Genomic DNA, 27976 nt, shown 5'->3' with positions numbered 1-27976 from the left:
TTGCCTGTTGCTTGCAAGATTGCACTTAGATGTATACATATATACGTATGTGTAGTATAACACTCAATACCTGTAGTGAGAATTGTTGTATATATCAGAGATTGGAAGTGACGTTGTTATATTGCTATACCAGTGGCGATTCTGCCAAGTCATCGCCACTCCATGGCTACGTCATCGTATTTATTTAGCAATGCGCGCACGGAGTTAGTCGCCGCGGGGCTATTTCACCACTGTGTGTAATATCTGTCGCGTAGGTGGGAGTATGTCATTGTTATTTCTGGAGATTACGTAGTGGTGTCAACCAACGTCTATATAAGGGGGATGCATATTGTAGCGTCAGTCATTACTTATACGGATGCAGTACAGTGAAGTAGTCTACTAGATCAAGAGGCCTTAGTTGGCCAGTCAACCAGTGTGAACGAGAGATGGAGAAGACTCAGTGAGCCATTATTGGTCATTGAGAGAGTGAGACCAAATGGTTGGTCCGTCACTTAGTGGAAGACGCGGACGCAAGGCTTACCAAGGAGTCAGAGAGGGCAACCCTGGACCTGCCAAGAGGTCATACCATATTGACTTACAAAGAAGTCAGATGATATGGAGAAGAAGCAGTCGCAAGGATGTATCACCACGTTAGGCGTGACACATCTACAGTAAACACCAGAGCAATGGATTACGTCGTAATTACACTAAAAGTGTTGAAGGTACAGTCAAGTGAATCAGTGAGGGAAATATTTCGTATAAATTGTTAAATGTCCGGTCAAGAAGAATTCAAATTCATGCCTAGTTTCTTTCAGTTGCAATGTCATAATTTCATATTCTCATCTGTTTTATCGCAACAAGACTCACTATTTTTTGATATATTATTTAAAGAATATATATTGTTCTATCAAACGAATTCATAGTTTCATTTCATTGAAAGTAAAATATCTTAACCTCAAAATTAATGGGGAAACCGAACGCCAATCTCCTTTTCCCAGAACTTATATGGTATGTTGTCAAAAGTAAGCTTATTACCCCACACCCTAGAGATAGTCAAGAGTCTCATTCTATTATTGCTGTACTGAGTGACAGCTGGCGCCCTTCAAATAACGTATGTGTAAGTAACCAGGTAACAAGTAAGTGTGAGTACAAGGTTCGACGAGTGTGTATTTTATTTAATGAATGTTAATTTTCATAATTTCCATTTTAAATGCAGATAATCAGATTTTCCAAGTTAAATGCAGTTTTATATGTTTGTAAAGTTAGTCAGCAAGCTAAGAAAGTCACAACAGGTAGGGACGGAGCGGCTGTCGACCCACATGTTATCAATTACCACTGATCTGCATTTGGCGCTGTTGCCCAGTCCCCATCATTTGTTTACCCACTTTTGTTTTACAAAATTTCGACGAAGTTGAAATTTTATCGAACACCTCCCTTGCTAAATTATTCCAATCCTTAATTCCTCTTCCTATGAACGAATACTTGCTATAATTTGTCGTCTTGAATTCCAACTTTATCTTCATATCGTGATCTTTCCTACTTTTAAAGACACCACTGAAACTTATTCGTCTACTGATGTCATTCCACGTCATCTCTCCACCGACAGCTCGGAGCATACCACTTAATCGAGCAGCTCGTCTTCTTTCTCCCAAGCCTTCCCAGCCCAAACTTTGCAACATTTTTGTAACGCTACTCTTTCGTCGGAAATCACCCAGAACAAATCGAGCTGCTTTTCTTTGGATTTGTCCAGTTCCCGAATCAAGTAATCTTCGTGAGGATCCCATACACTGGAACCATACTCTAGTTGGGGTCTTACCAGAGACTCATATGTCCTCTCCTTTACATCCGTACTAGAACCCCTAAATACGCTCATAACCAACTGTAGAGGACTGTAGCCTTGATTTTCAATACATTTCACATTTATATGATTACCTCAATGAAGATACTTTCTTATTTTAACACCTAGGTACTTACAATGCTCCCAAAAGGAACTTTCACCCCATCAACGCAGTAAGTAAAACTGAGAGGACTTTTTCTAGAAACTCACAACCTGACTTTTAACCCCGTTTATCACCATACCATTGCCTACTGTCCATCTCACAACATTATCAGGGGCATTTTGCAGTTGCTCACAATCTTGTAACTTATTTATTACCCATTCGGATCTCCGGGTGGGGACTACACGAGAGGGGGCGATCATCAGGAAGATGGATACTGACATTCTGCGAGTCGGAGCGTGGAATGTTAGAAGTTTGAATCGTTGTGGTAGGTTAGAGAATCTGAAAAGGGAGATGGATAGGCTAAAGTTAGATGTAGTTGGTATAAGTGAAGTACGTTGGCAGGAAGAACAGGATTTCTGGTCAGGCGACTACCGAATTATCAACACGAAATCAAACAGGGGAAATGCAGGGGTTGGTTTAATAATGAATAAGAAAATAGGGCAGCGGGTAAGCTACTACGACCAGCATAGTGAAAGAATTATTGTCGTCAAGATAGACACCAAACCAATGCCCACCACAATAGTGCAGGTCTATATGCCTACTAGTTCAGCGGATGATGAAGAAATTGAAAGAATATGAGGAGATAGAAGATTTAATACAATATGTAAAAGGTGATGAGAATCTAATTGTGATGGGAGACTGGAATGCAGTGGTAGGCCAAGGAAGAGAAGGTAGTACAGTAGGAGAATTTGGATTGGGACAAAGGAACGAAAGAGGAAGTCGGCTGGTTGAATTCTGCACTGATCATAATTTAGTCCTTGCCAATACTTGGTTCAAGCACCACAAACGACGGCTGTATACGTGGACGAGACCTGGAGACACTGGAAGGTATCAAATAGACTTCATTATGATTAGGCAGAGATTCAGAAACCAGGTGTTGGATTGCAAAACTTTCCCAGGAGCAGACGTGGACTCTGACCACAACTTGTTGGTCATGAAATGCCATCTGAAGTTGAAGAAATTGAAGAAAGGAAAGAATGCAATGAGATGGGATCTAGACAAGTTGAAAGAAAAGGGTGTAAGGGATTGTTTCAAGGAACATGTTGCACAAGGACTAAATGAAAAGGCTGAAGGAAACACTATAGAGGAAGAGTGGAGAGTCATGAAAAATGAAGTCAGTAAGGCTGCTGAAGAAATGTTAGGAAGGAAGAAAAGATCAACTAAGAATCAGTGGATAACTCAGGAGATACTAGACCTGATTGATGAACGACGAAAATACAAGAATGCTAGAAATGAAGAGGGCAGAAAAGAATACAGGCGATTAAAGAATCAAGTGGATAGAAAGTGCAAGGTAGCTAAGGAAGAATGGCTGAAGGAGAATTGCAAGGATGTCGAAGGCTGTATGGTCCTGGGAAAGGTAGATGCTGCATACAGGAAAATCAAGGAAACCTTTGGAGAAAGGAAATCTAGGTGCATGAATATTAAGAGCTCAGATGGAAAGCCACTTCTAGGGAAAGAAGACAAAGCAGAAAGATGGCAGGAGCATATCCAACAGTTGTATCAAGGTAAAGGTGTAGATAATTTGGTTCTGGAACATGAAGAGGCTGTTGATGCTGATGAAATGGGAGACCCAATTTTGAGGTCAGAGTTTGACAGAGCTGTGAGTGACCTAAATAGGAACAAGGCACCTGGAATTGATGATATTCCCTCTGAATTACTGACTGCCTTAGGAGAAACCAGCATGGCAAGGTTATTTCATTTAGTGTGCAAGATGTATGAGACAGGAGAAGTCCCATCCGATTTTCGGAAGAATGTTGTTATACCTATTCCCAAGAAAGCCGGTGCTGACAGGTGTGAAAACTACCACACCATTAGTTTAGTATCTCATGCCTGCAAAATTTTAACACGTATTATTTACAGAAGAATGGAAAAACAAGTTGAAGCTGAGTTGGGAGAAGATCAATTTGGCTTCAGAAGAAATGTAGGAACACGTGAAGCAATCCTGACTTTACGTCTGATCTTAGAGGATCGAATCAAGAAGGACAAGCCCACGTACATGGCATTCGTAGATCTAGAAAAGGCATTCGATAATGTTGATTGGACCAAGCTATTTATGATTCTGAAGATGATAGGGATCAGATACCGGGAACAAAGAATTATCTACAATCTGTATAAAAATCAGTCTGCAGTGATAAGAATCGAGGGCTTTGAAAAAGAAGCAGCAATCCAGAAAGAAGTGAGGCAAGGCTGCAGTTTGTCCCCTCTCCTTTTCAATGTTTACATAGAACAGGCAGTAAAGGAAATCAAAGAGAAATTTGGAAAGGGAATCACAGTCCAAGGAGAGGAAATCAAAACCTTGAGATTTGCTGATGATATTGTTATTTTATCTGAGACTGCAGAAGATCTCGAGAAGTGCTGAAGGGTATGGATGAAGTCTTGGGTAAGGAGTACAAGATGAAAATAAATAAGTCCAAAACAAAAGTAATGGAGTGCAGTCGAACGAAGGCAGGTGATGTAGTAGGAAATGAAGTCTTAAAGGAAGTAGATGAATATTGTTACTTGGGTAGTAAAATAACTAACGATGGCAGAAGTAAGGAGGACATAAAATGCAGACTAGCACAAGCAAGGAAGAGCTTTCTTAAGAAAAGAAATTTTCTCACTTCAAACATTGATATCGGAATTAGAAAGATGTTTTTGAAGACTTTTGTGTGGAGCGTGGCATTGTATGGAAGTGAAACATGGACGATAACTAGCTCAGAAAGAAAGAGAATAGAAGCTTTTGAAATGTGGTGTTACAGAAGAATGCTGAAGGTGAGATGGATAGATCGAATCACGAATGAAGAGATACTGAATCGAATTGGTGAGAGGAGATCGATTTGGCTAAATTTGACAAGAAGAAGAGATAGAATGATAGGACACATCTTAAGACACCCAGGACTTGTTCAGTTGGTTTTTGAAGGAAGTGTAGGTGGTAAGAACAGTAGGGGTAGACCAAGGTATGAATATGACAAGCAGATTAGAGCAGATGTAGGATGCAATAGTTACGTAGAAATGAAAAGGTTAGCACAGGATAGGGTGGCATGGAGAGCTGCATCAAACCAGTCTATGGACTGATGACTCAAACAACAAACATACACAATAACATCATCCTCAAAAAGCCTTATCTCTAATTCCACTCCTTTACTCATATCATTTATACGTATGAGTAAACATAAAGGTCCATAATACTGTCTTGAAGAATTCCCTCTTAATTATTACAGGATCAGATAAAACTTTGCCTACTCGAATTCTCTGAGATCTGTTTTCTAGAAATATAGCCACCCATTCAGTCACTCCTTTGTCGAGTCCAATTGCACTCTTTTTTGCCAGTAGTCTCCCATGATCTGCCTTATCAAATGCCATAGATAGGTCAATAGGTTGTAACATTTTCGTAACACTACTCGTTAGTCTGAAATCACCCAGAACAAATCACGCTGCTTTCATTTGGATATTTTGCAGTTCTCGAATCAGGTAATCCTGGTGAGGGTCCCATACTCTAATTGGGCTCTTACCAGTGACTTACACGCTCTTACTACACATTCTTACTAAAACCCCTAAATACCCTCATAACCATGTGAAGAGATCTGTAACCCTTATTTACAACCTCGGTAACCCTCAAACACACGCGTATAGGGTGGAATCCACCCCAGGTCACTTTATTTCCTACTGAAATGTACAAATAACTTTTCTGTGATCTCCCTGCTCACATTTATACGATCCCTACAGAAAGAGTCATTCTTACATAATTTATCTTAAAATCTCCAATTAATACAGTAATTCATATTTTACAATACAATGATATGTGGGGTGGAAAGCACCCCTACGAGTGTGTCTGCGTCCTAAGATCGGGCGTGTGTTAATGTGATTACCCCAATAAAGATCTCTCCTTATATTACTTACTGCAGTTCCCGTGAGGTATAATCACTCCACCAACCAGTAATTAAAACTGAGGGGACTTTTCCTCTTGATGAAACTTACAACCTGACTTTTCACCCCGTTTATCACCATACGCTCCCGAGAGGAATATCCCGAGGCAAGGAATACTCATAATTGACCTAACTCTATACTGAGAGCCAGAGCAAGGTATAGAGCACGGAACAGTTGTCTAATCTGCAAAGCCGACTGACAGAGCATTGTTAAGATCACTGTGGATGGGCCGTGGTAGTGTGAGGCACTTGTAACGGACAGGTGAGGTGCTCGTTTTACATGTACTCACCTTCGCACCCACAGACTCCATGCATTTGGGATCCTGCTCCAGTTTCTAGTGATGTGCGCGAGTGACGCTTGGACTCGCGAGAATCGAGTCTGGCGAGTCCAAGCCTCGCCGAGTAACCCGTGCGAAGTACTCGAGTCTCCACTGTGACGTCACGATCCGTAACTGCGACCTGTTGCCGAGCAGTCGGAAGAAATGCCCCAATCATGAAGTACTATTACAACAGCTACGTAAATGATGACCATAACGTGAAACACGCGAGTGTAAGACCGTAACATATTTGTTTCGAAATGTCATTCGTTTAGTTTGTCACACAATGACATTCTTCCTTTTCTCCTTCCCTTCGTCTATATTTAGTTGGGCTCGTTCATTACAGCGCCTCTGTAGCGTAACGGGTAGTGTTATTCCCATCTTAGGAAGCCTGGGTTCGATTCCCGGTACCGCCAGAAAGTTTAGAATGTCAGGAAGGCTGGTATGTGATTGAAATGGTACGTGCAGCTCACCTGCAATTGGGGTTTTCCCGAAAGGAGCTGCACCACCTCGGGATGAGGATATGAGTTTGCATATTTGCATTATATCGCCCAGTAGGTTAGCCTTTGGTAACCTGAGCTACGGAGTAAAGATTAGGAACATAATTTAACTATTCATTGTAGGCTTCCTTCTTCCCTCTTCCTTGTCTATCCCTTCCAATCTTCCCATCCCCCACTAAGATCCCTGTTCAGCATAGCAGGTGAGGCCGCCTTGGCAAGGTACTGATCATTCTCCCCAGTTGTATCCCCCGACCCAATGTCTCACGCTCCAGGCCACTGCCCTTGAGGCGGTAGAGTTGGGATCCCTGGCTGAGTCCGAGGGAGAAACCAACCCTGGAGGGTAAACAGATTAAGAAAGATTACAATCTAGCTGTATCCCTATTTCACATTAAAAATATCTTAACACAGTCGCTGGTTACGTAGATTCATCTGAACACACTGCAGACAATTATTGCCAGTGCGAGACGCAAGGTTCGGTAAGGGGCGCAATGTTCACACAATATTGTAGAGATCAGATATACCACACACAGCTTTAAAAGCTTTGCGGTCAGGTATTCTTTGTATAGTCACGAGCGTACAATAATGCCCTTTATAATATAAATAGATTAGTCGAAAATGTACTTTTGTCCTGCCTAATCTCTACAATTTCACACCGCGCGCCGGTAAAATGAAATGGCGTATGGCTTTTAGTGCCGGGAGTGTCCGAGGACATGTTCGGCTCGCCAGATGCAGGTCTTTCGATTTGACACCCCGCGTCATAATGAGGATGAAATGATGATGAAGACAACACACACAACCAGCCCCCGTGTCGGCAAAATTAACCAATGATGGTTAAAATTCGCGACCCTGACGAGTATCAAACCCGTGACCGCTGTGACCAAAGGCCAGTACGCTAACCATTTAGCCATAGAGCCGGACTGTGGTTACTAAGCACCTGTGTCCACACGTTTTGTTGTGTAGGCCTATACATTCATGTACATACGGCATAATGTACATGTTCGGCTGTATATATTGTTGTGCAGTAGAACAACGAATGCCCTAGTTAAACGTCCACAACGTTTAATTGATTGAAGGAATGCTCTGGGCATTTGGTGAGGTATCCAAGAATAACGATTATATTGTTTCCAACTCCGGTATTTTGTTCTGCTGTATAATATCGTACTTATTTTTCGGTAAGGTACTGTGTGTATGCTTCGGGATTAACGACTGTTTCAAAGGGTGACTGTGTACACACTTCTTTAAAGTGATGTTAAGTACCGCATCGCAACATCAGTTTGTACATTATATCATTGTGTATTATTGGGAAACGGACCCAATACTTGTCCTTGGCCTACCTACAGTATTCAGCATCGTGTTGTTTCCATACACGGCTCGCAGATAACGCTCCCAGCGTCCTCGGCCTCGAGTCCGGACTCGAGTACCTCGAGTTTTACGATCCCAGACTCGAGTCTTCGCGAGTCCATTCGCATCCCATCACTACCAGTTTCAACACAAGAATTTATTATTTACGATCACCACTCTACGCCCGAACTGCACTTATCCCATCGTGTTTTATCCCGCATCGCAACTGTTCCTTGCATCTTGGGCAAGCTAACTTTTCGCCTTCCGAACAATCTGGAAACATCGGTCACATGATTTCATTACGTCAGGTCACCTGCTGTTCTCTCGCGATCTTTTCGGCGACGTAGCCTATTGTGATTGGTTTCCTTAAGCGTCACGCCCCCATACTTAGATTACGCGGCTACGGTACGCAGTGTGCGTCTCATGAAGTGAAAGACCTCATCACCGTGAAAGCTGTCAGACCTAGGGTTGCCATACGTCCTGAAAAAGCGGGATTGTCCTGAATTTGAGCTTGCGTCCCGACTGAATTTTAAAAATTCCCTTAATGTCCTGAATTTTAAGAAAAGAGCAAATTATTTTTAAAAATCTCAAACGCTTTTGAAAGGGAATGTCCCATCTGTTACTTAAAACTCTGTGCAAATAATGTTGATTTTTGTGTGGTCTGTAAAGTAGGTATTTTATTAAAGTATGTTTTCTTTATTTCTCTATTTGATTTTTAATATTAACATCATATAACAAGTGTATCTTTAGGTAATGGATGGGATAGTTCACATGGAATTACCCAAATACACTCGTTGGAACCATAGGTGCCAACTTTTGGTCTTGAGCACGAGGCAAGGATAAATATAACAAATATTTTTACGGGAGCAAAAACACGATTGCGTCCCCGTACCACTATATGCATGGGGGCAAGTGCCCCCGTGGAGTCGACGTCTATATTTGGAACTTATCGATGTTAGTGTCCTGAATTTCATCCTGAACCTTATTGGCAACCCTAGTCAGAACTCGGACCAGCCGTTGACCACTTGTATCTGAAACCTACTCTGCAACCGCTGACCAAAATTTTCTATAATCTCCAACATATTTTGTTGTGGTTTGGATCATCAGTCTATAGACTGGTTTGATGCAGTTTCCATGCCACCCTAACATGTGCTAACCTTTTCATTTCTACATAAACCGGGCTAATTGGCCGCGCGGTCAGGGACACGCGGCTGTGAGCTTGCATCCGGGAGATAGTGGGTTCGAATCCTACTGTCGGCAGTCCTGAAGATGGTTTTCCGTGGTTTCCAATTCTCACACCAGGCAAATGCTGGGGTTGTACCTTAATTAAGGCCACGGCCGCTTCCTTCCAACTCCTAGGCCTTTCCTATCCCAACATCGCCATAAGACCTATCTGTGTCGGTATACCTTGGTCTTTGCCTGCTATTTTTAGCTACTACTAACATGTTTTCATTCCCCCACCCCCACCCCTGAAGGGGGAGCCGGCCTTTTAGACAGTAACGCCATCTCTCAGCCCAGGAGATTTGTTACGGTGAAGGAGATGCTCGGAGAAGGTGAGGGAGTTGGCGGTCGTGGCCTATATTAAGAACTGTCTCGACTTTCGCTCCAGTGCAGGAAAATGGAAAACCACGGAAAACCATTCTCAGGACAGCCGATGGTCGGGACGAGCCGTGAGATTCAGCCCTTTCCAGTCTCCCGAATACAGAGGCGTAGAGCCCTGGTAGAGCCGTGGCCACCTGTCCTCTGCTTGGTTGGCCGGTCAGACTGCAGAGCTGTTGGAGCACAGACCAGCCATGGCCACTTGTGGGCCGAGACCCACTCTACATCTAGTGACCCTGTTTTCAGTGACTACACTTCCCTCAAAACCAACTGAATGAAAATTTAATACGAGTAATTCTTGCTTAGGTTCAGATTCTGAAGCCAAGGTCTCCCTTCTATGGGGATTAGGATAGCTCTGTGAATTGACAGGTCTGGAAGCCGGCATACCATATGAAACTCTATGTTACGTCATAAGTATTTTGCCATACATGTCAACAGACTTTTATGGGATTATCTTCTTGTCAGATTGTGGTTTGACATTCTCTCCTGACTCAGCCTGTTACAGAAACGAGTATGCAATTAATTTTTATCTTATTGCAAGTGAAGAATTTCACTTGGGCAACTCGAGTAGCCCACACACGGGGTTGAGGAGAGAGAATTACATTTTCTTTTCATAGAAGAGGTATAACATTGGGGTGTACAAACTTTGTACTTGGTTTCTATTTGACAGACACATTTTACCACACTCTCTGTTTGAAAAAACATCCATGAATACCACAAGAAACTCTTTCAGCTGGGTGTATTTTAATTATTTTAATCAGTATTGGACTATAGCTATCTAGATGAATCATAATCAGCATCACTCCCATTTTAGAATTTTTTCAAGACTGTGAAACAATGCATGATGTTTTAACACTTTTAATGTATCACACTGATTTTTTTAATCTCCCATTTTTATCCATATTTCTTGCTTTGGATGTTGGATGTATACCTGTTTCCCATGTATACTAGCTGAAGATGATCCAAATGGGGTTGAAGCATGTCCTAGTTTCACTAGTTGTAATGAGTGTATAAAACATTTAGTTTTAGAAGTTTACACTAGAATTGTCTTAAACAAGTGGACCAATAATATAGTCTACTAAGAATTGTACTTTAAAAACAAAAAACAAAAAAAAAAAAATAATAATAATAATAATAATAATAATAATAATAATAATAATAATAATAATAATAATAATAATAATAATATCGCTTTGGTTTGTTATATGATAGAATTGGTGTTTTGAGCATCTCCACCAAGAGATATTTATGTTATTGCAAGGTGCTTTACAAATAATAGTGTGTGGCATTCATAAGGAACACTATCAAAGACTTGTGGAATCATTCCCACAATGAATCAAGCTCATTATGATCTCCAAAGCAGAAGGAACTTTCTTGACATTCAGTAGATATTACATTAAAACTTATTTCTCATGTACACAAGGTGTATTTAATCATTTGTAACAAATGTCTCAGGTGGGAGGAGGGAGGGATCCTGGGATCAAAAAATAAAAATGACCCGATGAGCGTATGTCCTGCAATGAACTGTTACTGTCTTACATGCAACGTAGTTACAGGACATAGATTGGCCACATCACAGGAGATCGTAAAAGTGTCCGCCATAAGCAGTCTCAACGTGGGCTGGTAACAATTGATTATTGTTGTGTTGAAAAATATATTCGGTATTTGCCTTTCAAATTGAAGATGTGAAATCTTTTGATCAGTTCTGCAATTTCAAACAATTCCTGAATGAGATTAGCAATAATCCTGAATATAACAAGTTACCCTGTAGTCAGAAATGGGCAAAGTATTTGTAGTTCATAGTCACTGAAACTTGCAGAATGCTTTTTTCTATACCAGGGCTCAATACAAATGTAGAGAGAGTATTTTCATTGATCTCAGCACAACGGACTGATATTTTTTTATAACTTAACGTTGCATCGACACAGAAAGGTCTTACGGCGACAATGGGATAGGAAAGACCTAGGAGTGAGAAGGAACCGGCCATGGCCTTAATTAAGGTACAGCCCCAACATTTGCCAGGTGTGAAAATTAGAAACCACGGAAAACCCTCTTCAGGGATGTCGACAGTGGGGGGTTCGAACCCACTATCTGCCGAATGCAAGCTCACACATGCGCGCCCCTAACTGCACAGCCAACTCGCTTGGTTGGACTGATGATAGGAACCGTTTCAAAGACCTAGCTAGGGAACCAGTGGTCACCACTCCCAAGTTGAGAGTCCCCAGTCCCCTTTTAGTCACCTCTTATGACAGGGAGGGGAAGCCATGGATGTCTTAAGCCTTTTAAATTTTTTTAAAGAGAATAAGTCTTAAACAAGAGCTAGTTGAAAAATGATTATGGAGATGTGTAGGTAATTCATGGAGGCTTGCAGACTGAGTGCTGAAAGGCATGAAGGTCACAAATACTGAATGTTTCAGATGGCAGCCCTTACTCGGTCAACAATAACAAGACGACATGCCAGATGGACTTCAATCTCCTGTATGAGGTCCACTGCAACTCCCTTGGAGAGTTCTTACCTGTGCAGTGCTCCAACTTCCACTGTTGGTGTGCACATCCACATCATGGACAACCTGTAGCAAGCAAGGTACAACTCTCTTTCTTTCATATCAAATATGGCTGTCAGTAAGAATGTTCACCTCCTTGAATAACATGAGTTAATCTTTCATTGAAAAAAGCAATTATTTGAATTAAATCACATTTAAGAATGACCATGTAAGTGAACAGATGCATTCACCAACCAGTTTGGATAAATCTGTTACTTTGGTAAATAAAAGGCTGTTTCTTTTATATATTTCCTGAAGATAAGTTACTCAAGAAATGAGTTCTTCTCTTCCTTCACCTTTTCCTAATTACTTTAGATTGGCACTTTTTTCATGATGGCCTCTGTACGACCGACCTCTGTTAAGACTTGTCTTCATCTCCTCCCAGAACCCCTTCATCTCCTTCCTACCCTGTGAGCTAATCTTTCATTGAAAAAGCAATTATTTGAATTAAATTACAAGTAAGAATTACCATGTAAGTGAACAGATGCATTCATCAACCAGTTTGGATAAATCTGTTACTTTGGTAAATAAAAGGCTGTTTCTTTTACATATTTCCTGAAGATAAGTTACTTAAGAAATGAGTTCTTCTCTTCCTTCACCTTTTCCTAATTACTTTAGATTGGCACTTCTTTCATGATGGCCTCTATACGACCCACCTCTGTTAAGGCTTGTCTTCATCTCCTCCCAGAACCCCTTCCTTCTTCTGAAATTTTAGTATACTCTTACCTTGGCTCCCTTCACTGGTGCTATGTCATGAACCTTCTATGACACTGGTTGGTATGTACTTATTTCCCCACTCTTTCCCTTCCACCTTGAACCCCATCTCAGTCTAGTCCTGTCTGAGTTCGATAACCCACTTGGATCCCATCTCTCCCCTCATCCCTGCCTATTGTTTCCCATACTCTTCTGGTCATTCTGTCCATGAACATCCTGATTACGCTTGCATTTTTTATTCTGATTTCTTCTGAGGTTCTGGTGATTATTGTACAGTACCATGTTCCTCACTGTTGCCTTGTAGTGTCTGATTTTCTCATCCGTTGATATGTTGTTCTTGTTGCACACATGTGCGGTCATGGTGTAGGCTATCATCATCCTCTTCATCCGTCTTTTATCCTCTTTCTGCTGCTAAATGTTGCCACTACAAGTGAATTAAGCCTAGTTTTATGGTTGGATGCCCTCCCTGATGCTAACCCTGTTTGGAGGGTAGTATTCACTATCGCACGTTTCTTAGGTGATTGGCAGTGTGGTGGACTGTATGAAGGTAAGTTAAGATGTATATTATGACAAACACAAGCATCCTGCCCTTAATTATATGCGGCTATAATCTCCGGGCCTAGCTGGGAATCAAACTCTGGCAAGAAACAGTAAAAGCACAGATAGAAAATATCACAAAAAGAAACAAGGAAACAGAACCTGATTATATAACTACAGTTGAAACAGGGCAGGAAAGTGATTCGATCATAAAGAATTCACGTGACGTAGTCATCATGGGTGACTTGATGATACGCTGGAGTGGTGATATTTTAAGGACTGGTAAAAAGGTACAGTTTTATCCAGGAATAAAAATTTGTCTCAGCAGGTTGAAAGAGTAGAAAATAGCAATGATGTGCAAATGTTAGTGCTTCATGTAGGGACCAATGATCTTAGAAGAAAGGTGTTAGTAGACTATTTAATGGGAGATGTGTATGAACTGGCGAGTGCACCTAAGAAAATTTAAGAATGCGAAGATCATACATAGTGGTGCAGGGCGAAGGAAGAACACACCTCTACGGTGGGTGATAGCTTTTAATGACCGGATGGACTGGGTGTGACAGCAGCTGGACTTGATATATGTGGAGGTGGATTGCTGGATAGGAAACTGGGACTTCATGCGGGACGGACTGCACCTAAACAGGTGAGGCTTCTACAAGTTAGAAAACCTACATGAGAGAGTCAATAAGTCGTGCCGGCAAGGATGAGGAAGACTGGAGTCAGAGGAGTGCTGCCAACTGAAGCTGATGATGGGCAATAAGCAGCCACAGATTATAGACTATGGAGGTAAGATTACTGCAGGTGAATTGTCAAAGTGTGCAAAATAAAATTATTGAATTTTGGAATCTTACTGAATCATACCATGTGGATATTGTCATTTGTACAGAGTCATGGCTAAATGGGAATGTAAATAGTAGCAAAGTATATCAGGGTGATTTCATTATATATAGAAAAGACAGAGAGTCTAGAGGTGGAAGAGTATTTATCTGTGTATGAAAGAACATAGGTAGTTGTTTAAAATGGGTTGATGAGGATCATGAAATGCTGAATGTGCAAGTCATGAATCAAGAAAATGCCTACACCATTCAAATAATAGGAATATATAGGGCACCTGGTAACAACTTCTTGGTACTTGATAGGCTGTACGATGTTACATGTACAGACAACAATATGCAGAAAAGTTTTATGTATTGCAGGTGCCCTAAATCTTCCGGACATAAACTGGTCTGGCAAGGCTGCAGGAAGGGGCTATAGTCAGGTTGCGGTAAACAAGCTAATTAGGTATGGCGGGTTTACCCAAGTAGTAGACTTTCCTACTAGAGGAAACAACACTCTGGATGTTTATCTTGTAAGACCCATTGACTTACGTATTAGCTGCATAGCAGTATTAGGAATTAGCGACCACTCTGCTGCAGAATTTGATATTAGATATCCATTAAACACTAAACTAGATAATGAGGAGAAAGTAATAGTATACCAGTATAGCAAAGCTGATCCCCTTAAAATTCCAAGAATATCTATGGCAAATATTTCTCAGCTGGGCATCACACAGGCACATAAACATAATGTGGCCTAACTTTTTTGATATTATTAATAGGGCTATTAAGCAGTTTGTTCCCATTAAATTACTAAAACAGAACCCAGATGCTGAATACTACAATCATAAAATTAGGAGCTTTAAAAGGAAAGTATGCCTTTGCTGGCAGGATGTAGTGTTTACAGCGCACTATGTCTTCTGGTATGGGCTAGAATAAATTTGTTACTTTCACTGACCTGTCCCAAGCTCATCCTTGGCTTTGACAATATGAAAGTGACCGAGGTATGAGCGATGCCAGTAATGCCATTCCTTGTGCAGCCAGTCCCTGTTATGAATGGTGTGAAAATATCACTCATAGGGTTGGTTGGTGCATGCATTTCAGTGGGATTGGCAGACTGATATGCAATAGCAACTTCTGGCTCAGTGAGGAAAACAACGGGAAACTCCCTCACTCCTCACTTCCCAAGTATGCCTCTTCAGTGACACCTAGACTATCTATGACAGCTGTTGGTGGAGCTGTAGAAGATCAAACCAGCCTGTGGGCTGAATACCAACAACAACAACAACAACAACAACAACAACAACAACAACAAAAGGAAAGTAGGGAAAGTGTACAACAAAAGACAATTTAGTTCAGAGCATATGTATAGGTTTCACAAGCTGTCCTAAGAACTTGCCTCTGAAAAGGAAGCTGCTCATGACAAATATTTGAAAGGTATACTTTCTTCCAGGGAAAATGGATGGAAAAATCTCTATAAATACAGTATATTAGAAAAAGGAAAGGAGTCAGCCATGATGTGTCAATGATAATGTCCAGAGAAAGTGAAGTAATTACTGATGATCTACTATTAGCTAATGAATTAAATCATTGATATGGGAACGTATTTAATAAGCAGAACAGCCTGGCGATAGACATTATCGATAACACTGATTGTTCTCTCTTCCAAATTAGCCGTAGGAAAATTCAGGAAAAAATTAAGTACTTAAGGAAAAATAAGTCGACAGGGACTAATAATATTGCTGGGGAGGTTCTGAAACTGGGAGGTAGAGCTATTTTACACTATACAGAAATACTATTTACTGTGTTGCTCAACAATATGCAAATTACAGATGACTGGAAGATAGCAACTTTAGTCCTGATTTTTGAAGGGGGCAACAGGTTGCTAATGGACAACTATAGACCGATTAACTTTATGTCCACTGTATGCAAACAAATGGAACACCTCATTTCAGAATATCTAAGAGAACAATGAGAGAAAAGTTCATGGATTAATGGCCGTCAACACGGTTTTAGGAAAGGTTTCTCCTGCAAGAGCCAGATGTCACTCTTTCAAGATATTAGCGAGTCATTAGACAATGGTGTGCAAGTCGATACTATTGTAATTGATTTTGCTAAAGCATTTGATGTATTACCACATGAAATTCTAGTGTGAAAACTGGTGGAAACAAACACTGATAAAAGGGTGATTCTGTGGATCCGGGAATTTTTGACAAACCGCATGCAGAGGGTAAAGGTGGGAAGTAAATACTTCAACAAAGTTTCTATAACATCGGGAGTAGTATAGGGTAGTGTTATAGGACCACTCTTATTTACGGCATTTATCAACGATCTGCCAAATGAAATTCAGAGTGAATGCAGTGTTTGTAGATGACTGCATAATATAAAGAAAAATACAGAATGCTAGCGATAATAGGTTATTACAAGCCGATATAAGTATACTCCATAAGTGGGCACTCGATAACAAAATAAAAATAAATTCTCAAAAATGCAGTCTCATAAGAATGGGAAAAAAACATAGACAAGAGGAGTTTCAATATTGTCTTGGATTAGACGCTCTGGTTGAGAGTGACTCGTGCAAGTACCTAGGAATTCACGTAAAGAGAAATCTAAAATGGAACACCCATGTAGGAAGTGTAATTACTAAAGTGTACAAGTCTTTACACTTTGTGATGAGGGTGCTAAAGGGCAGTAGTTCCCAAGCGAAGGCACCGGGCTATAAATCACTCATTAGGCAGTCCTGGAATATGGAGCAGCTGTACGGGATCCATACCAAACAGGACTCATTAAGGAACGTGAGATGGTACAGCAAAAGGCTACAAGATTTGTGCTTAATGATTTCAATCCTAGAAGTAGTGTGACAAGGGAGACATTGGGGACTAGAAGGAAACAAACACGGTTATGTGCCATATATAATGCTGAGGTCTACACAAATAAGCCAACTTGGGGAGAGTTGAACAGTCGACTAGAAAAGCCCTATTACATAAGTAGGACAGATCAGCCGCCTAAAATAAAAGGTAGATCGCAGAAAACCATGGTAAATATTCGTTCATAAATCAGGGAATTGATGACTGGAATGCATTACCTGCAGTAGAGTCTTTTCCCAAAAATGTAAGATGCTTCAAGAATAGACTCCAGCATTCTGTAAATTGTGTATAAATTTCTATGTGATGGTGTCATATTTTAATGCACTGTCAACTGTAGTATTAAGGCATCTGAATTATTTATGGTATTTGTGAATTTGTATATGAAGTTAGTAATTGGGCAAGTCAATTTATTGTAAGACATAGTGTAAAATTTTGAGATACTTAAAGTATGTATAAACGTGTATATGACAGTGTTGTAATATTAAGCTAGTAGTAGGCTCAACCTATAGTACTGTAAGCCGTAGTATTAAGTACTGGAAATACTTAAGTTGTATGTGAATTCGTATATGATGATGCTGGATTTAGAATGTGAAACTAGTAGTATTTCTTGTAATATTTTCTTTCCAGGGAATTGCTTGTTGTAGTTGTTTTTGTTGTTGTTAATTGTGTTTTAACTTTACTTTATTATCACACTACTGTAAGTGATCATTGCCACCAGGATACTTCCCAATTGCAAAGTATTTGTTAATAATAATAATAATAATAATAATAATAATAATAATAATAATAATAATAATAATAATAACAACAATAACCTATGAGCCAAACTCCATTACACTGACCATTCAGTAAAATGTTCTCTTCTTCTCTCGCCTTTGAATGTCCACTCCTGAAAATAGGCTCCTTCCAATTGTTTCCATGCTGTTCTGTGTTGGGCAGTTTCAATCCAGTTTTGCTCTGCATGGCTTGGAGTCAGCCAAATGTCCTTCGTGAATCTTGGGGTCTCCACTGTACAACAGACTTGGTCTTCTGTTGTCCCCTCTTGCAACATGGCCAGCCCATTGTCACTTGAATCGTACCACGTGTTCCATCACATGTATGACTCCTGCTCTCCTCTGAATCTCCTAGTTCGGTATTCAGTCCCTCAAGATGACCGCCAACATCACCCGCTCCAACACTCTCTGGTAAATTTGGGGTCAATTTGAGTTTTAAACTCATTAAAAACAAATTAAAATAGTATTCTGGTTAAATCTGCCTTAACAACAATTATAATAGGAAATTATTTATTGTGCAACTATTCAATACTATCCACCTTTAGGTGGTTACAATTTCATACAATTATATCTCTTTATGGGACATGTTTTGCTCACTTAATGAGCATCCTCAGCTTTAACTTAATCTTAAAATGATGACCTTGAACAATAGTAAACATATTAAAAAGTCAATTGTCAGTATTAATATTATACCATAGTCTCTAAAACTAACTTACATTATGTCTAAAACAGACAACACTAAACACTTCTTAAAACATGATAACTTGAGTGATTAAAAATTCACATTGTCAATCCAAAGCCTTGTGTCTGAAACTAATAATATAACTTCATCTTATAGACAGTACTAAGCTTTTATTATCTCAAACAGTTCCAAGGTGAACTCCAATCTTGCGGAAACGGAACTGAATACAAAACTTATAAGACGTAGTGTTTCTGAGATATGTGTATTAACCCTAGAACTGCTGCAGGTTTATTTGTCAAATGCTGCAGTTATTTTCCTCAATACCCACTATGAAAATTAAACAATGCCCGTAATCACATATTAGTCCTAATAAATCCATATTATATATCAATAGAAAGAAGAAAGACTGATCCACAAGAAGGTGACAGAAGTAATAAAAAATATGGTTAAGATTTCTAACTATCGTAAAATAATTTAATTTTTTTTAACAAAGGGAATTGTTGAAAATTTTGCTCTAAGAAAATAATTTCTGATAGATAATTTATTCCTGAAACATAATATTCTGCAAACCACAAGTATGTTCTTACGTATTCCCCCACAGTTCTTCACTTTTCCTTTAGAATGCTAAGTTAAACGCAATTTTTTCTTGAAATGGATTTTGAGACTTTTTCACGAATTTCAAAACTACAGATTATCTTAGTTTTCTTAGGTCAGTTTCATTTTTTCCTGCGTTGTGATCGAATTTCTTATAACAATCTACAAAAATATCAACAGTTCACACTTATCCCTTCATTGGTTTCTTCAAATATTTGTGTGCTGCCAATAATAACAACATAACTTGCACCGACTTGAAAATCATTCTGGTTATCAGAATTTCCCATTACTTCCGAGGCACCTTGTACTTCACTGTCACTTTCGTTACTTTCAGGAATAATTTCCTTGTCAGAATTAACACCATAATCACTGTCACCATCAATACTGTCACTCAGTTCTTCGAAAATCAAGCGCTTGATTTCAGAATCGTCAACAAAGCAGGGTGCCATCTTGATTCTAAGAACATTTCAAAGTACTTCATTTCTACAGTTAAATAAAACTCTCAAGAACGTTGCATGCTTTTCAAAGACTTTTGGAATTGAAGATAAAAGTATTAGTATTCAGCTGCTACATATAATAGTGACATCTGGTGTCCTGTTATAAATCTACAGTGGAATAATGACACTGTCTGTCAGAAAAATGATCGCGCTTGACAAAAGGGTGCACCATCTTCCAGAAAGACGGTCCGCAGTTCTAGGGTTAAAATAGAGTGTAATCATGATGAATTGTAAATACACTAGAATCTATATTGCCATAAGACACAACAGGCAGAACGCAGAATACGTGCGGAAGCCAAAAGTAGGACCCAGTTGAAGGTGCCGTCAAACTTATTTTCAATGTAGATAATAGGCTGTGTAACGCGGTTTACAAAGTATAAAGCTTCGTACTTGACCTTCGACTAAGTTAAACGGATTGTGGGATTTGTTATTCAAGATGTTAGGTACGTCCTACCGGTCTGGAGTTGTTAACGTCTTTTTTAGATGTAATGTAAGTTAGTTTTAGAGACTATGGTGTAATTTGAATACTGACAATTGACTTTTTAACATGTATCCTATTATTCAAGGTCATCATTTTAAAGATTAAGTTAAGGCTGAGGATGCTCATTAAGTGAGCGAAACATGTCCCATAAAGAGATATAATTGTATGAAACTGTAACCACCTAAAGGTGGATAGTGCTGAATAGGTGGGCAATAAATAATTTCCTATTATAATTGATGTTAATAACAGTATTCAGTATGGATTAACCATGAGGATAATACAGTACCTGTAATAAATCTGCCTTATCAATACATTTTCTGTTAATGAACCTTATTTTTTCATCGTACATGTTTCGAGAACAATTAACATTCTCTTCATCAGTGACCATACTTTAAAATCACAGTTTCAAGCCCATAAGTTTCAGCTGGTAGGACAACTTAGGTAAACAAACAACCACGTCACTCTTGAGCCTTCTGTGGAGATGCCATGAATGTTAAGGTATTACCCAGTTAGCCTGGTTTGATTCAGTTCTCCACACTACCTTATACTGGCCCAATTCAATCATCATCACTACGTAAGTAGCACATCGTAATGTATTTGTCATACTAACTCCTTGATCTCCATTGGTCAAATGAACTCTTTGACTATCTTATAAATTAGTACACTGCTACCAAGCCTCACTATTTTTTATTTAAAAATTAATTTCCATAACTTAGAAACACCTTTAGCTGATACCTTCTCTGAAATCAGTCACTCCCTAAAGTAAAAGTTGAAAATGCATGAACCATTTCCACTGGGGTAGTGGATATCAGAATATCATAATTCATAGTTCTTTACAACTAGGCCTGAAAATTTGTTAACTAGTTTGAAGTAACACAGCAGAAGCTCAATATAATGCGAGCCAATATAGCACGAATTTGGATTTAATGTGATGAAGAGTATGACCCTCCAAAGAGTATACGGTATGAAATTCTTATTTTTGAAAGTCATTAAATTAGTCTGCTTGGCAATGGAAAACCACAGAATACCACGAGAATCCAATGTGGAGGTTAGAACACAAATTCTCCAGACTCCCAGAGAGTGCTTTAATGCTCTGAGCTACGGTGGTTGGTAAAACATCTTGTTTTACTATTTGGTGTATTCCTTGTCAGCACTACCCGCAACATTCTACCAGATTTCCCTCATAGACAACACCGTCCAGCCATAATAGAAATTGGTACAAATACCCCACTGATAACCTCAATTCCACGACCCAGATGGAATCTACAAAAAGCTGATAGGAACGCCTTCTCCAAAAACCTTGATAAATGTCTAGGCTGGATCCCACCATCTGCTGATAACTATAACAGGTATGTTGGAGCCGTTATCTGTACAGCAAACAAGCACATACCCAGAGGATATCGTAAAGAATATATTCCAGGCTGGGACGAGAAATGCGAAGAACTCTATAACGTTTTTCAAAGTAGCGGTGACAGAGAAATAGCAGATGATCTGATACATAACCTGGATGCTGCACGCCGACAGAAGTGGATAGACACTACTCAGAAAATCGATTTCAAAGTATCCAGCCGAAAAGCATGGTCTCTGCTAGGAAAATTAGGAGGAGCTAGTCGTATCGTACGAGAAGATAGTCTCGTAACACCCAACAACATTGCTTCACACATTGTTAAAACTTCTAAAGGAATAAATCATCGCGCGACTACAACCAATATTAAACAGGAACTAAAAAAACTAAAAGCTAGAGCTAGCTCTACAACAGAGTACTCACATGACATCACCCCCGAAGAGGTTGCAGCTGCAATAAAGGATGTAAAACCCGGTAAAGCTCCTGGCTTTGATGGCATACTCCCCGAGTTTCTCATCAAATCTGGAAAATATATGAGGACATGGCTAGCAAAATTCTTCACCTCAATGCTAAAAACAGGAAATGTACCTCAAGAGCTTAAACGTGCCAAGATAATTGCTCTCCTTAAACCAGGAAAACGTGCAGATCTTGTGCAAAGCTACCGTCCAATTGCATTACTTAGTGTTATATATAAACTCTTGGAACGAGTACTGATTAATAGGATTGGCCAAACAATACTTTCGGCGATCCCTGTAGAACAAGCTGGCTTTCGTCCCAACCGAAGTTGCGCAGATCAAGTTTTGGCACTCACATCACATATTGAAGCAGGCTTTCAGAAGATGATGAAAACATCTGTGGCTTTCATTGATTTATCAGCAGCCTATGATACCGTCTGGCGGCAAGGCCTACTCTACAAGCTGATGAAGATCATTCCATGCCAACAAATTACGAAGCTTACTGATAACATGATTGGAAACAGAGGATTTCAGGTTATTATGGGAAACAAAACCAGTGGCCAGAAATTCCTCCAAAATGGTCTCCCCCAAGGTTCTGTTCTAGCCCCACTGCTCTTTAGCCTTTACATTGCTGATATGCCAGAAACTGTCAGCAAAAAGTTTGGATATGCTGATGATTGGGTCATTGCAACTAGGCACACTCACTTCGAACCCATGGAAGAAACTCTAACATCTGATTTGTCTGTGCTTGCAGAGTATTTTCGTAAATGGAGGCTTCAACCTAATGCATCAAAAACAGAGGTGACTTGCTTCCATCTCAACAACAGACAATCCAATAGGACTCTGGAAGTCTACTTTGATGGTACACAACTTACCCACAATAAGGAACCAACATATCTGGGAGTCACGCTAGACAGGACCCTGTCGTTTAAATCACATCTCACAAAAACTGCTGCGAAACTGAGAACAAGAAACAACATCATACAAAAGCTTTGTGGAACCACGTGGGGATCATCCGCCACAACTCTGCGGACGTCTGCGTTGAGCTTGGTATATTCTGTGGCGGAGTACTGCGCACCAGTATGGTTGAACAGCGCCCATACTAACAAAGTTGATGTCCAACTTAAGAGTACTATGCGCATTATTACAGGAACAATCAGGTCTACTCCCACAATCTGGCTGCCTGTCCTAAGTAACATACCACCTCCTAACCTGCGAAGGAAAGTAGCTTTGATCAGAGAATACAACAAGATCCTAGCAAACCCTGGACTACCGGTACACTCTGACATCTCAGACCTCAAAATTAAACGACTTCGTTCGAGACATCCACCTCTTGCAGCCGAGATCAATCACATTGGATTCAACATCACCGATTCCTGGAGGGAAGAATGGATGCAAAATGCTCCAGCTACATGCCTGAAAATGCCATGCATCGATAAGACAGTTCCAGGGTTTGATCAACCCTGCAAGGTATGGTCAATGCTCAACCGACTCAGGACGGGACACGGAAGATGTGGGGATTCACTTTTTAAATGGCGAATGCTCTCCTCGCCGCTATGCGACTGTGGTGCACCGCGACAAACTATTAAACACATCAGGGAGGAATGCAGCATCAGAGCATATGGAGGGCCATATGAAGACTTCTTGATGGCAACCCCAAAATGTATTGAGTACATACAAGATCTAGATATTTGTTTGTAGATTGGTTCATTGGTTATTTTTGTTCATTTGTAATAATGTATTTGTATGCCATACGCTAAATAATAATAAATAATAATAATTTGGTGTATTGCTATTTTACCACGACCATCACGGTAATGCTGTAGCTCAGCAATTCTTTCATCCTCTCAAGGCCTCGACTAACAGGAACAATACAATATAATACAGTACAGGCCCTATAACAGTCTTGGGGATGCAGGACTGCATTCCTGAGATTTCATAGAAGCAACTGGAAACAATTCATGAGTTATTTGTAGCATTTTCATTTCTAAGAATTCTTGTCAAGGCAGGTAGTGCTGTTCTTGAAACAAGCCAACAAACCACTTGCTCCACCTCTCATCCTATCAACATTGGTAGGCTATAGTATAATACCATATTTGCCTGCATATAACTCGCCACCACGTATATCTCGCACCCCATTTTTAACATTTGAAATTGCAGGGAAAAAATCCCCACTCACATTAATTTCTGAAGTTGTCATAAAGACATATGGTACTAACATGAAATAAAGTTTGGGTATTCTATGGACGTGCCTACATTAAATATTGGGACTGTTCCAATTGCTGTTACAGTACTTTGTATGTGACAGTACAAGAAGCTGCATTTCTTTCTACCCCGTTGAGGCTAGCTGTTGTAACAAAAATACCTAACTCGCAAACTCCTGCCTCAAGGCCACATTCCTAGCCAACTGGTCACACTCAGCCATTCCTCTCACTCTTCAAACTTTGTCAATGTGCTTATCACTACCCATCCAGCAGAGCTGATCACGTGAACTGGGAGTGTTTCCCTGACCAGGCAGTCGAGTGATCATGGTATTAGATATCGTCCATCTGTTGTATTGTTGACAAGTACCAGTACAATTTCCTTGAATTCATTGTTGTTTGTCAGTTAAGTTTTCTTGTGTAGGTCGATCTTTAAGTTATGGAGAAACGTTGGAGTTATATGGCTGGGTTTAAACTCAAAGTGTTAAAATATGCTGAAGGATATGGTAACAGAGCTGCCGATCAAGAATTCAGTGTGACTTTCATGTTGGCATTGGTGTAAACAGAAATCTGTGCTAGAAACCACCAACCGAAAACGTAAGGCATTCAGAGGGCCGAAAACTGGTAAGTTTCTTGAGCTGGAAGATGAGTTGCTTCATTAAATTTCAGAGTTGCAAAATGATGGCTTTAGTATCTCGCATTTCAAAGCGCGTCAACTAGCAATTAAAGGAGGAGCCAGCTGTTCGGATATTTTAGTGAGCCGGGCTTGGATCCGTAGATTCATGACACCAAGGGGATTGTGTCTGCGAAGGCGAATCTCTCTCTGTCATAGAATGCCAAATGATTTCAGCGACAAAATGATAGATTTTCGTCACCATGTGATAGCAATGCGGAAGAAAAACAATTACCTCTTATCTCAAATTGGCAATGCAGATCCAACTCTGATAAACTTTGACATGCCATGCAACCCCACCATCAACAAGAAGGGAGAATCCAGCATGCTTGTACATATAACTGGGTGTGAAAAACAGCATTGCACTGACATGCTAGCAACAACTGCAGACAGAAGAAAATTGCCACCATATGTTATTTTCAAAAGAAAAACAGTGCCTAAAGTAAAGTTTCCCAAAGGCATTCATGTACGTGTTCAAGAGAAAGGATGTCCAGGACTGGGTGCGTACAGTGTGGGGAGTATGGCCAGGGACACTGCTTCGACATCCAGCAATGCTGGTATGGGACAGTTACCATGGACACTTGATGGAAGACACGAGAAATGTCTTCAGGAAATTAAAACTGATCTAATTCCTGATAGACTCGCACACTGTCTACAGCGCTTAGATGTTTCCATCAACAAGCCTTTCAAGGACAACATACATAATTTGTACGCCAAATGGATGGCAGGAGGGGAGCATGAGCTGATGCTAGCAGGCAAAAGAAAGAGGCCGTCAGTTAAACTCGTGTGTGATTGGATTATGCGGGCATGGGTTATGACAGACGTTATTGTGAAGAGTTTCTTGAAGACGGGCATTGAAAATGTGTTGGACGGAAGCCAGGATGATGCAGTATGGGATGGTGACCAGCATGATGCACGCAAGAATAGCTCGGAGATTGAATTCCGTGACAATGAATATGATAAGTATGCCAGTTGTCTTGTTTCAATAGCCTAATGCAAATTTTACATTTTTTCGGGAATATGATCTTTCACACACAAATCCCTGCATGTATCAAGCAACTAAATATATTTGCACTTATTTTTGTTCAGAAAAGTGATAGTTAAATGTAAGTAAATATGGTACTGTGTTGAATTCAGAGTTCACTGCATGTGCAAGGTATCACAGAGAAGAAAAGCAAATTCTGTGAGTGATGAAACCCAAAATACTGTAATAGATCATGTGAAGAACGAGTCAAAGTGATCATGAGGCAGGATGAAACTCCTTCAAATTTGAATTACTTTGTGAACATGTCAAAAGCCTGGGTTCGATTCCAAACTTATCTGCAGTGCTCATATGGAGTGAGGGCATATGACACTGTGGATTTGTGGTACATCCATCAGGCGGGGACCTTAATCTTTAAGATGACCCCTTTATGTTATTTCACAGGAGTAGATTAAGCACCAACACAGAATTTCACCCCATCCCTACATCATTGTTATCACAGTCATCACCATCATCATCATCATCATCATCATCATCATCATCATCATCACACTATATAGCACAGAACATGCAGTCCATCATACTGGACACAGAAATACATACCCTCGTGTAATATTCTTCACCTCTGAGGCAAGGATTAACTAACTCATCAATCAATCAATCAATCAATCAATCAATCAATGTCCGACTCGTTGGCTGAATGGTCAGCGTACTGGCCTTCGGTTCAGAGGGTCCCGGGTTCGATTCCTTAATTGGTTAATTCCAATGGCCCGGGGGCTGGGTGTTTGTGTTGTCCCCAACATCCCTGCAACTCACACACCACACAAAACACTATCCTCCACCACAATAACACGCAGTTACCTACAAATGGCAGATGCCGCCCACCCTCATCGGAGGGTCTGCCTTACAAGGGCTGCACTCGGCTAGAAATAGCCACACGAAATTATTACAATCAATCAATCAATCAATCAATCGATCAATCAATCAATCAATCAATCAATCAATCAATCAATCAATCACTGATCTGCATTTAGGGCTGTTGTCCAGGTGGCAGATTCCCTATCAAGTGTTTATCTAGTTTTCTCTTAAATTATTTCAAAGTACTTGGAAATTTATCAAACATATCCTTGAATAAAGGTGCAAACACGTAAATGATCATAAACTACTCGCCATCATGGTGGACTCATATTCAAGTGCCTGGACATTAATTAGAATACACATACACTCATGTGCATAAAAACCAGAACACCTTAAAAGACTACAAATAGTAAGTTCATATTCACAGGACATGTGCATTAGTACTTTCTGAAGAAATGATTACCATTTGAACCATGTCGGCCTACCGGTTCAAAGTCCACATCGATATCTCGGCGCACCACCACCGACTGGTAAGATGTGCCTGCGGCTCTAGTTGTCACTGAACCACCCAGACCACACCACAAGAAGATTGACACCTCATTCGAATGGCATTGCAGGGCAGGTCTGTGTTCTCATCGGCTCTGACGCAACGGTGGAACAGTGTAACATTACATGCAACTAATCTCATGTTTAGACCCGTATTGAAATTTGCTATATCGTCGCCATAAGACATATCTGTGTCGGTGCGACGTAAAGCCAATAGCAAGAAAAGAAAAAGCTATAATTTGCATACAAATTTGTATATTTTTTTTTCTATTCCACCTTTTCAATACAATTGATTTTGTGTTGTTAGAAATTCATATTGCTACAACACTACATTAGAAGGGACATGTTTCGCTTGATTTCAAGCATCCTCAGCCTTTATAATTTATCTCAAGCTTAAGACCTGTCATTGTTAATTTGCTTATAACTAATTTGTACTCAATTTTTGATTCTAAAAACTAAGTGGTAAAATTCGTAAATATAGGCATTTGTAAACACAATGGATAGTTTAACAATTTAAATAACAGTGCTAAAATTGGGATATTTGTTAACTCTAATAACATTTGTACCGGCTGGTACACCTCTATGCCGCACATTTGAAATTTCCGCCTTAAAGTACTTCTCTACTGGAGAAACGCTGAACTTTAAAGCCTGAATTAATTCCACAGTTTCTCAGAAGATGTCACTGTGTGTATTTCAATTTGTTGTTGTTTATTAGTGATCAAGAAGTGTGCACTTTCTCTTATATATGTGACGGCCTAAAAAACTATGATCA

At 40.0% G+C, this 27976-nt stretch overlaps 1 protein-coding gene across 1 annotated transcript in view; it reads left to right on the top strand.

The window, feature by feature from the left end:
- LOC136881160 (uncharacterized) overlaps positions 1 to 27976 on the top strand; it is a 50912-nt gene that overhangs the window by 19374 nt on the left and 3562 nt on the right. The window contains exon 3 of the mRNA XM_067153823.2: positions 12059 to 12225. Coding sequence (XP_067009924.2) covers positions 12059 to 12225 — 167 coding nt within the window. The remainder of the gene's footprint in view (positions 1 to 12058; positions 12226 to 27976) is intronic.

Source organism: Anabrus simplex, chromosome 9 (genome assembly GCF_040414725.1).
Source record: "Anabrus simplex isolate iqAnaSimp1 chromosome 9, ASM4041472v1, whole genome shotgun sequence".
In the NCBI taxonomy this organism is placed as follows: Eukaryota; Metazoa; Arthropoda; class Insecta; order Orthoptera; family Tettigoniidae; genus Anabrus; species Anabrus simplex.
Note: the sequence above shows the minus strand (reverse complement) of the source record. Positions and strands in the feature narration are given on the sequence as shown.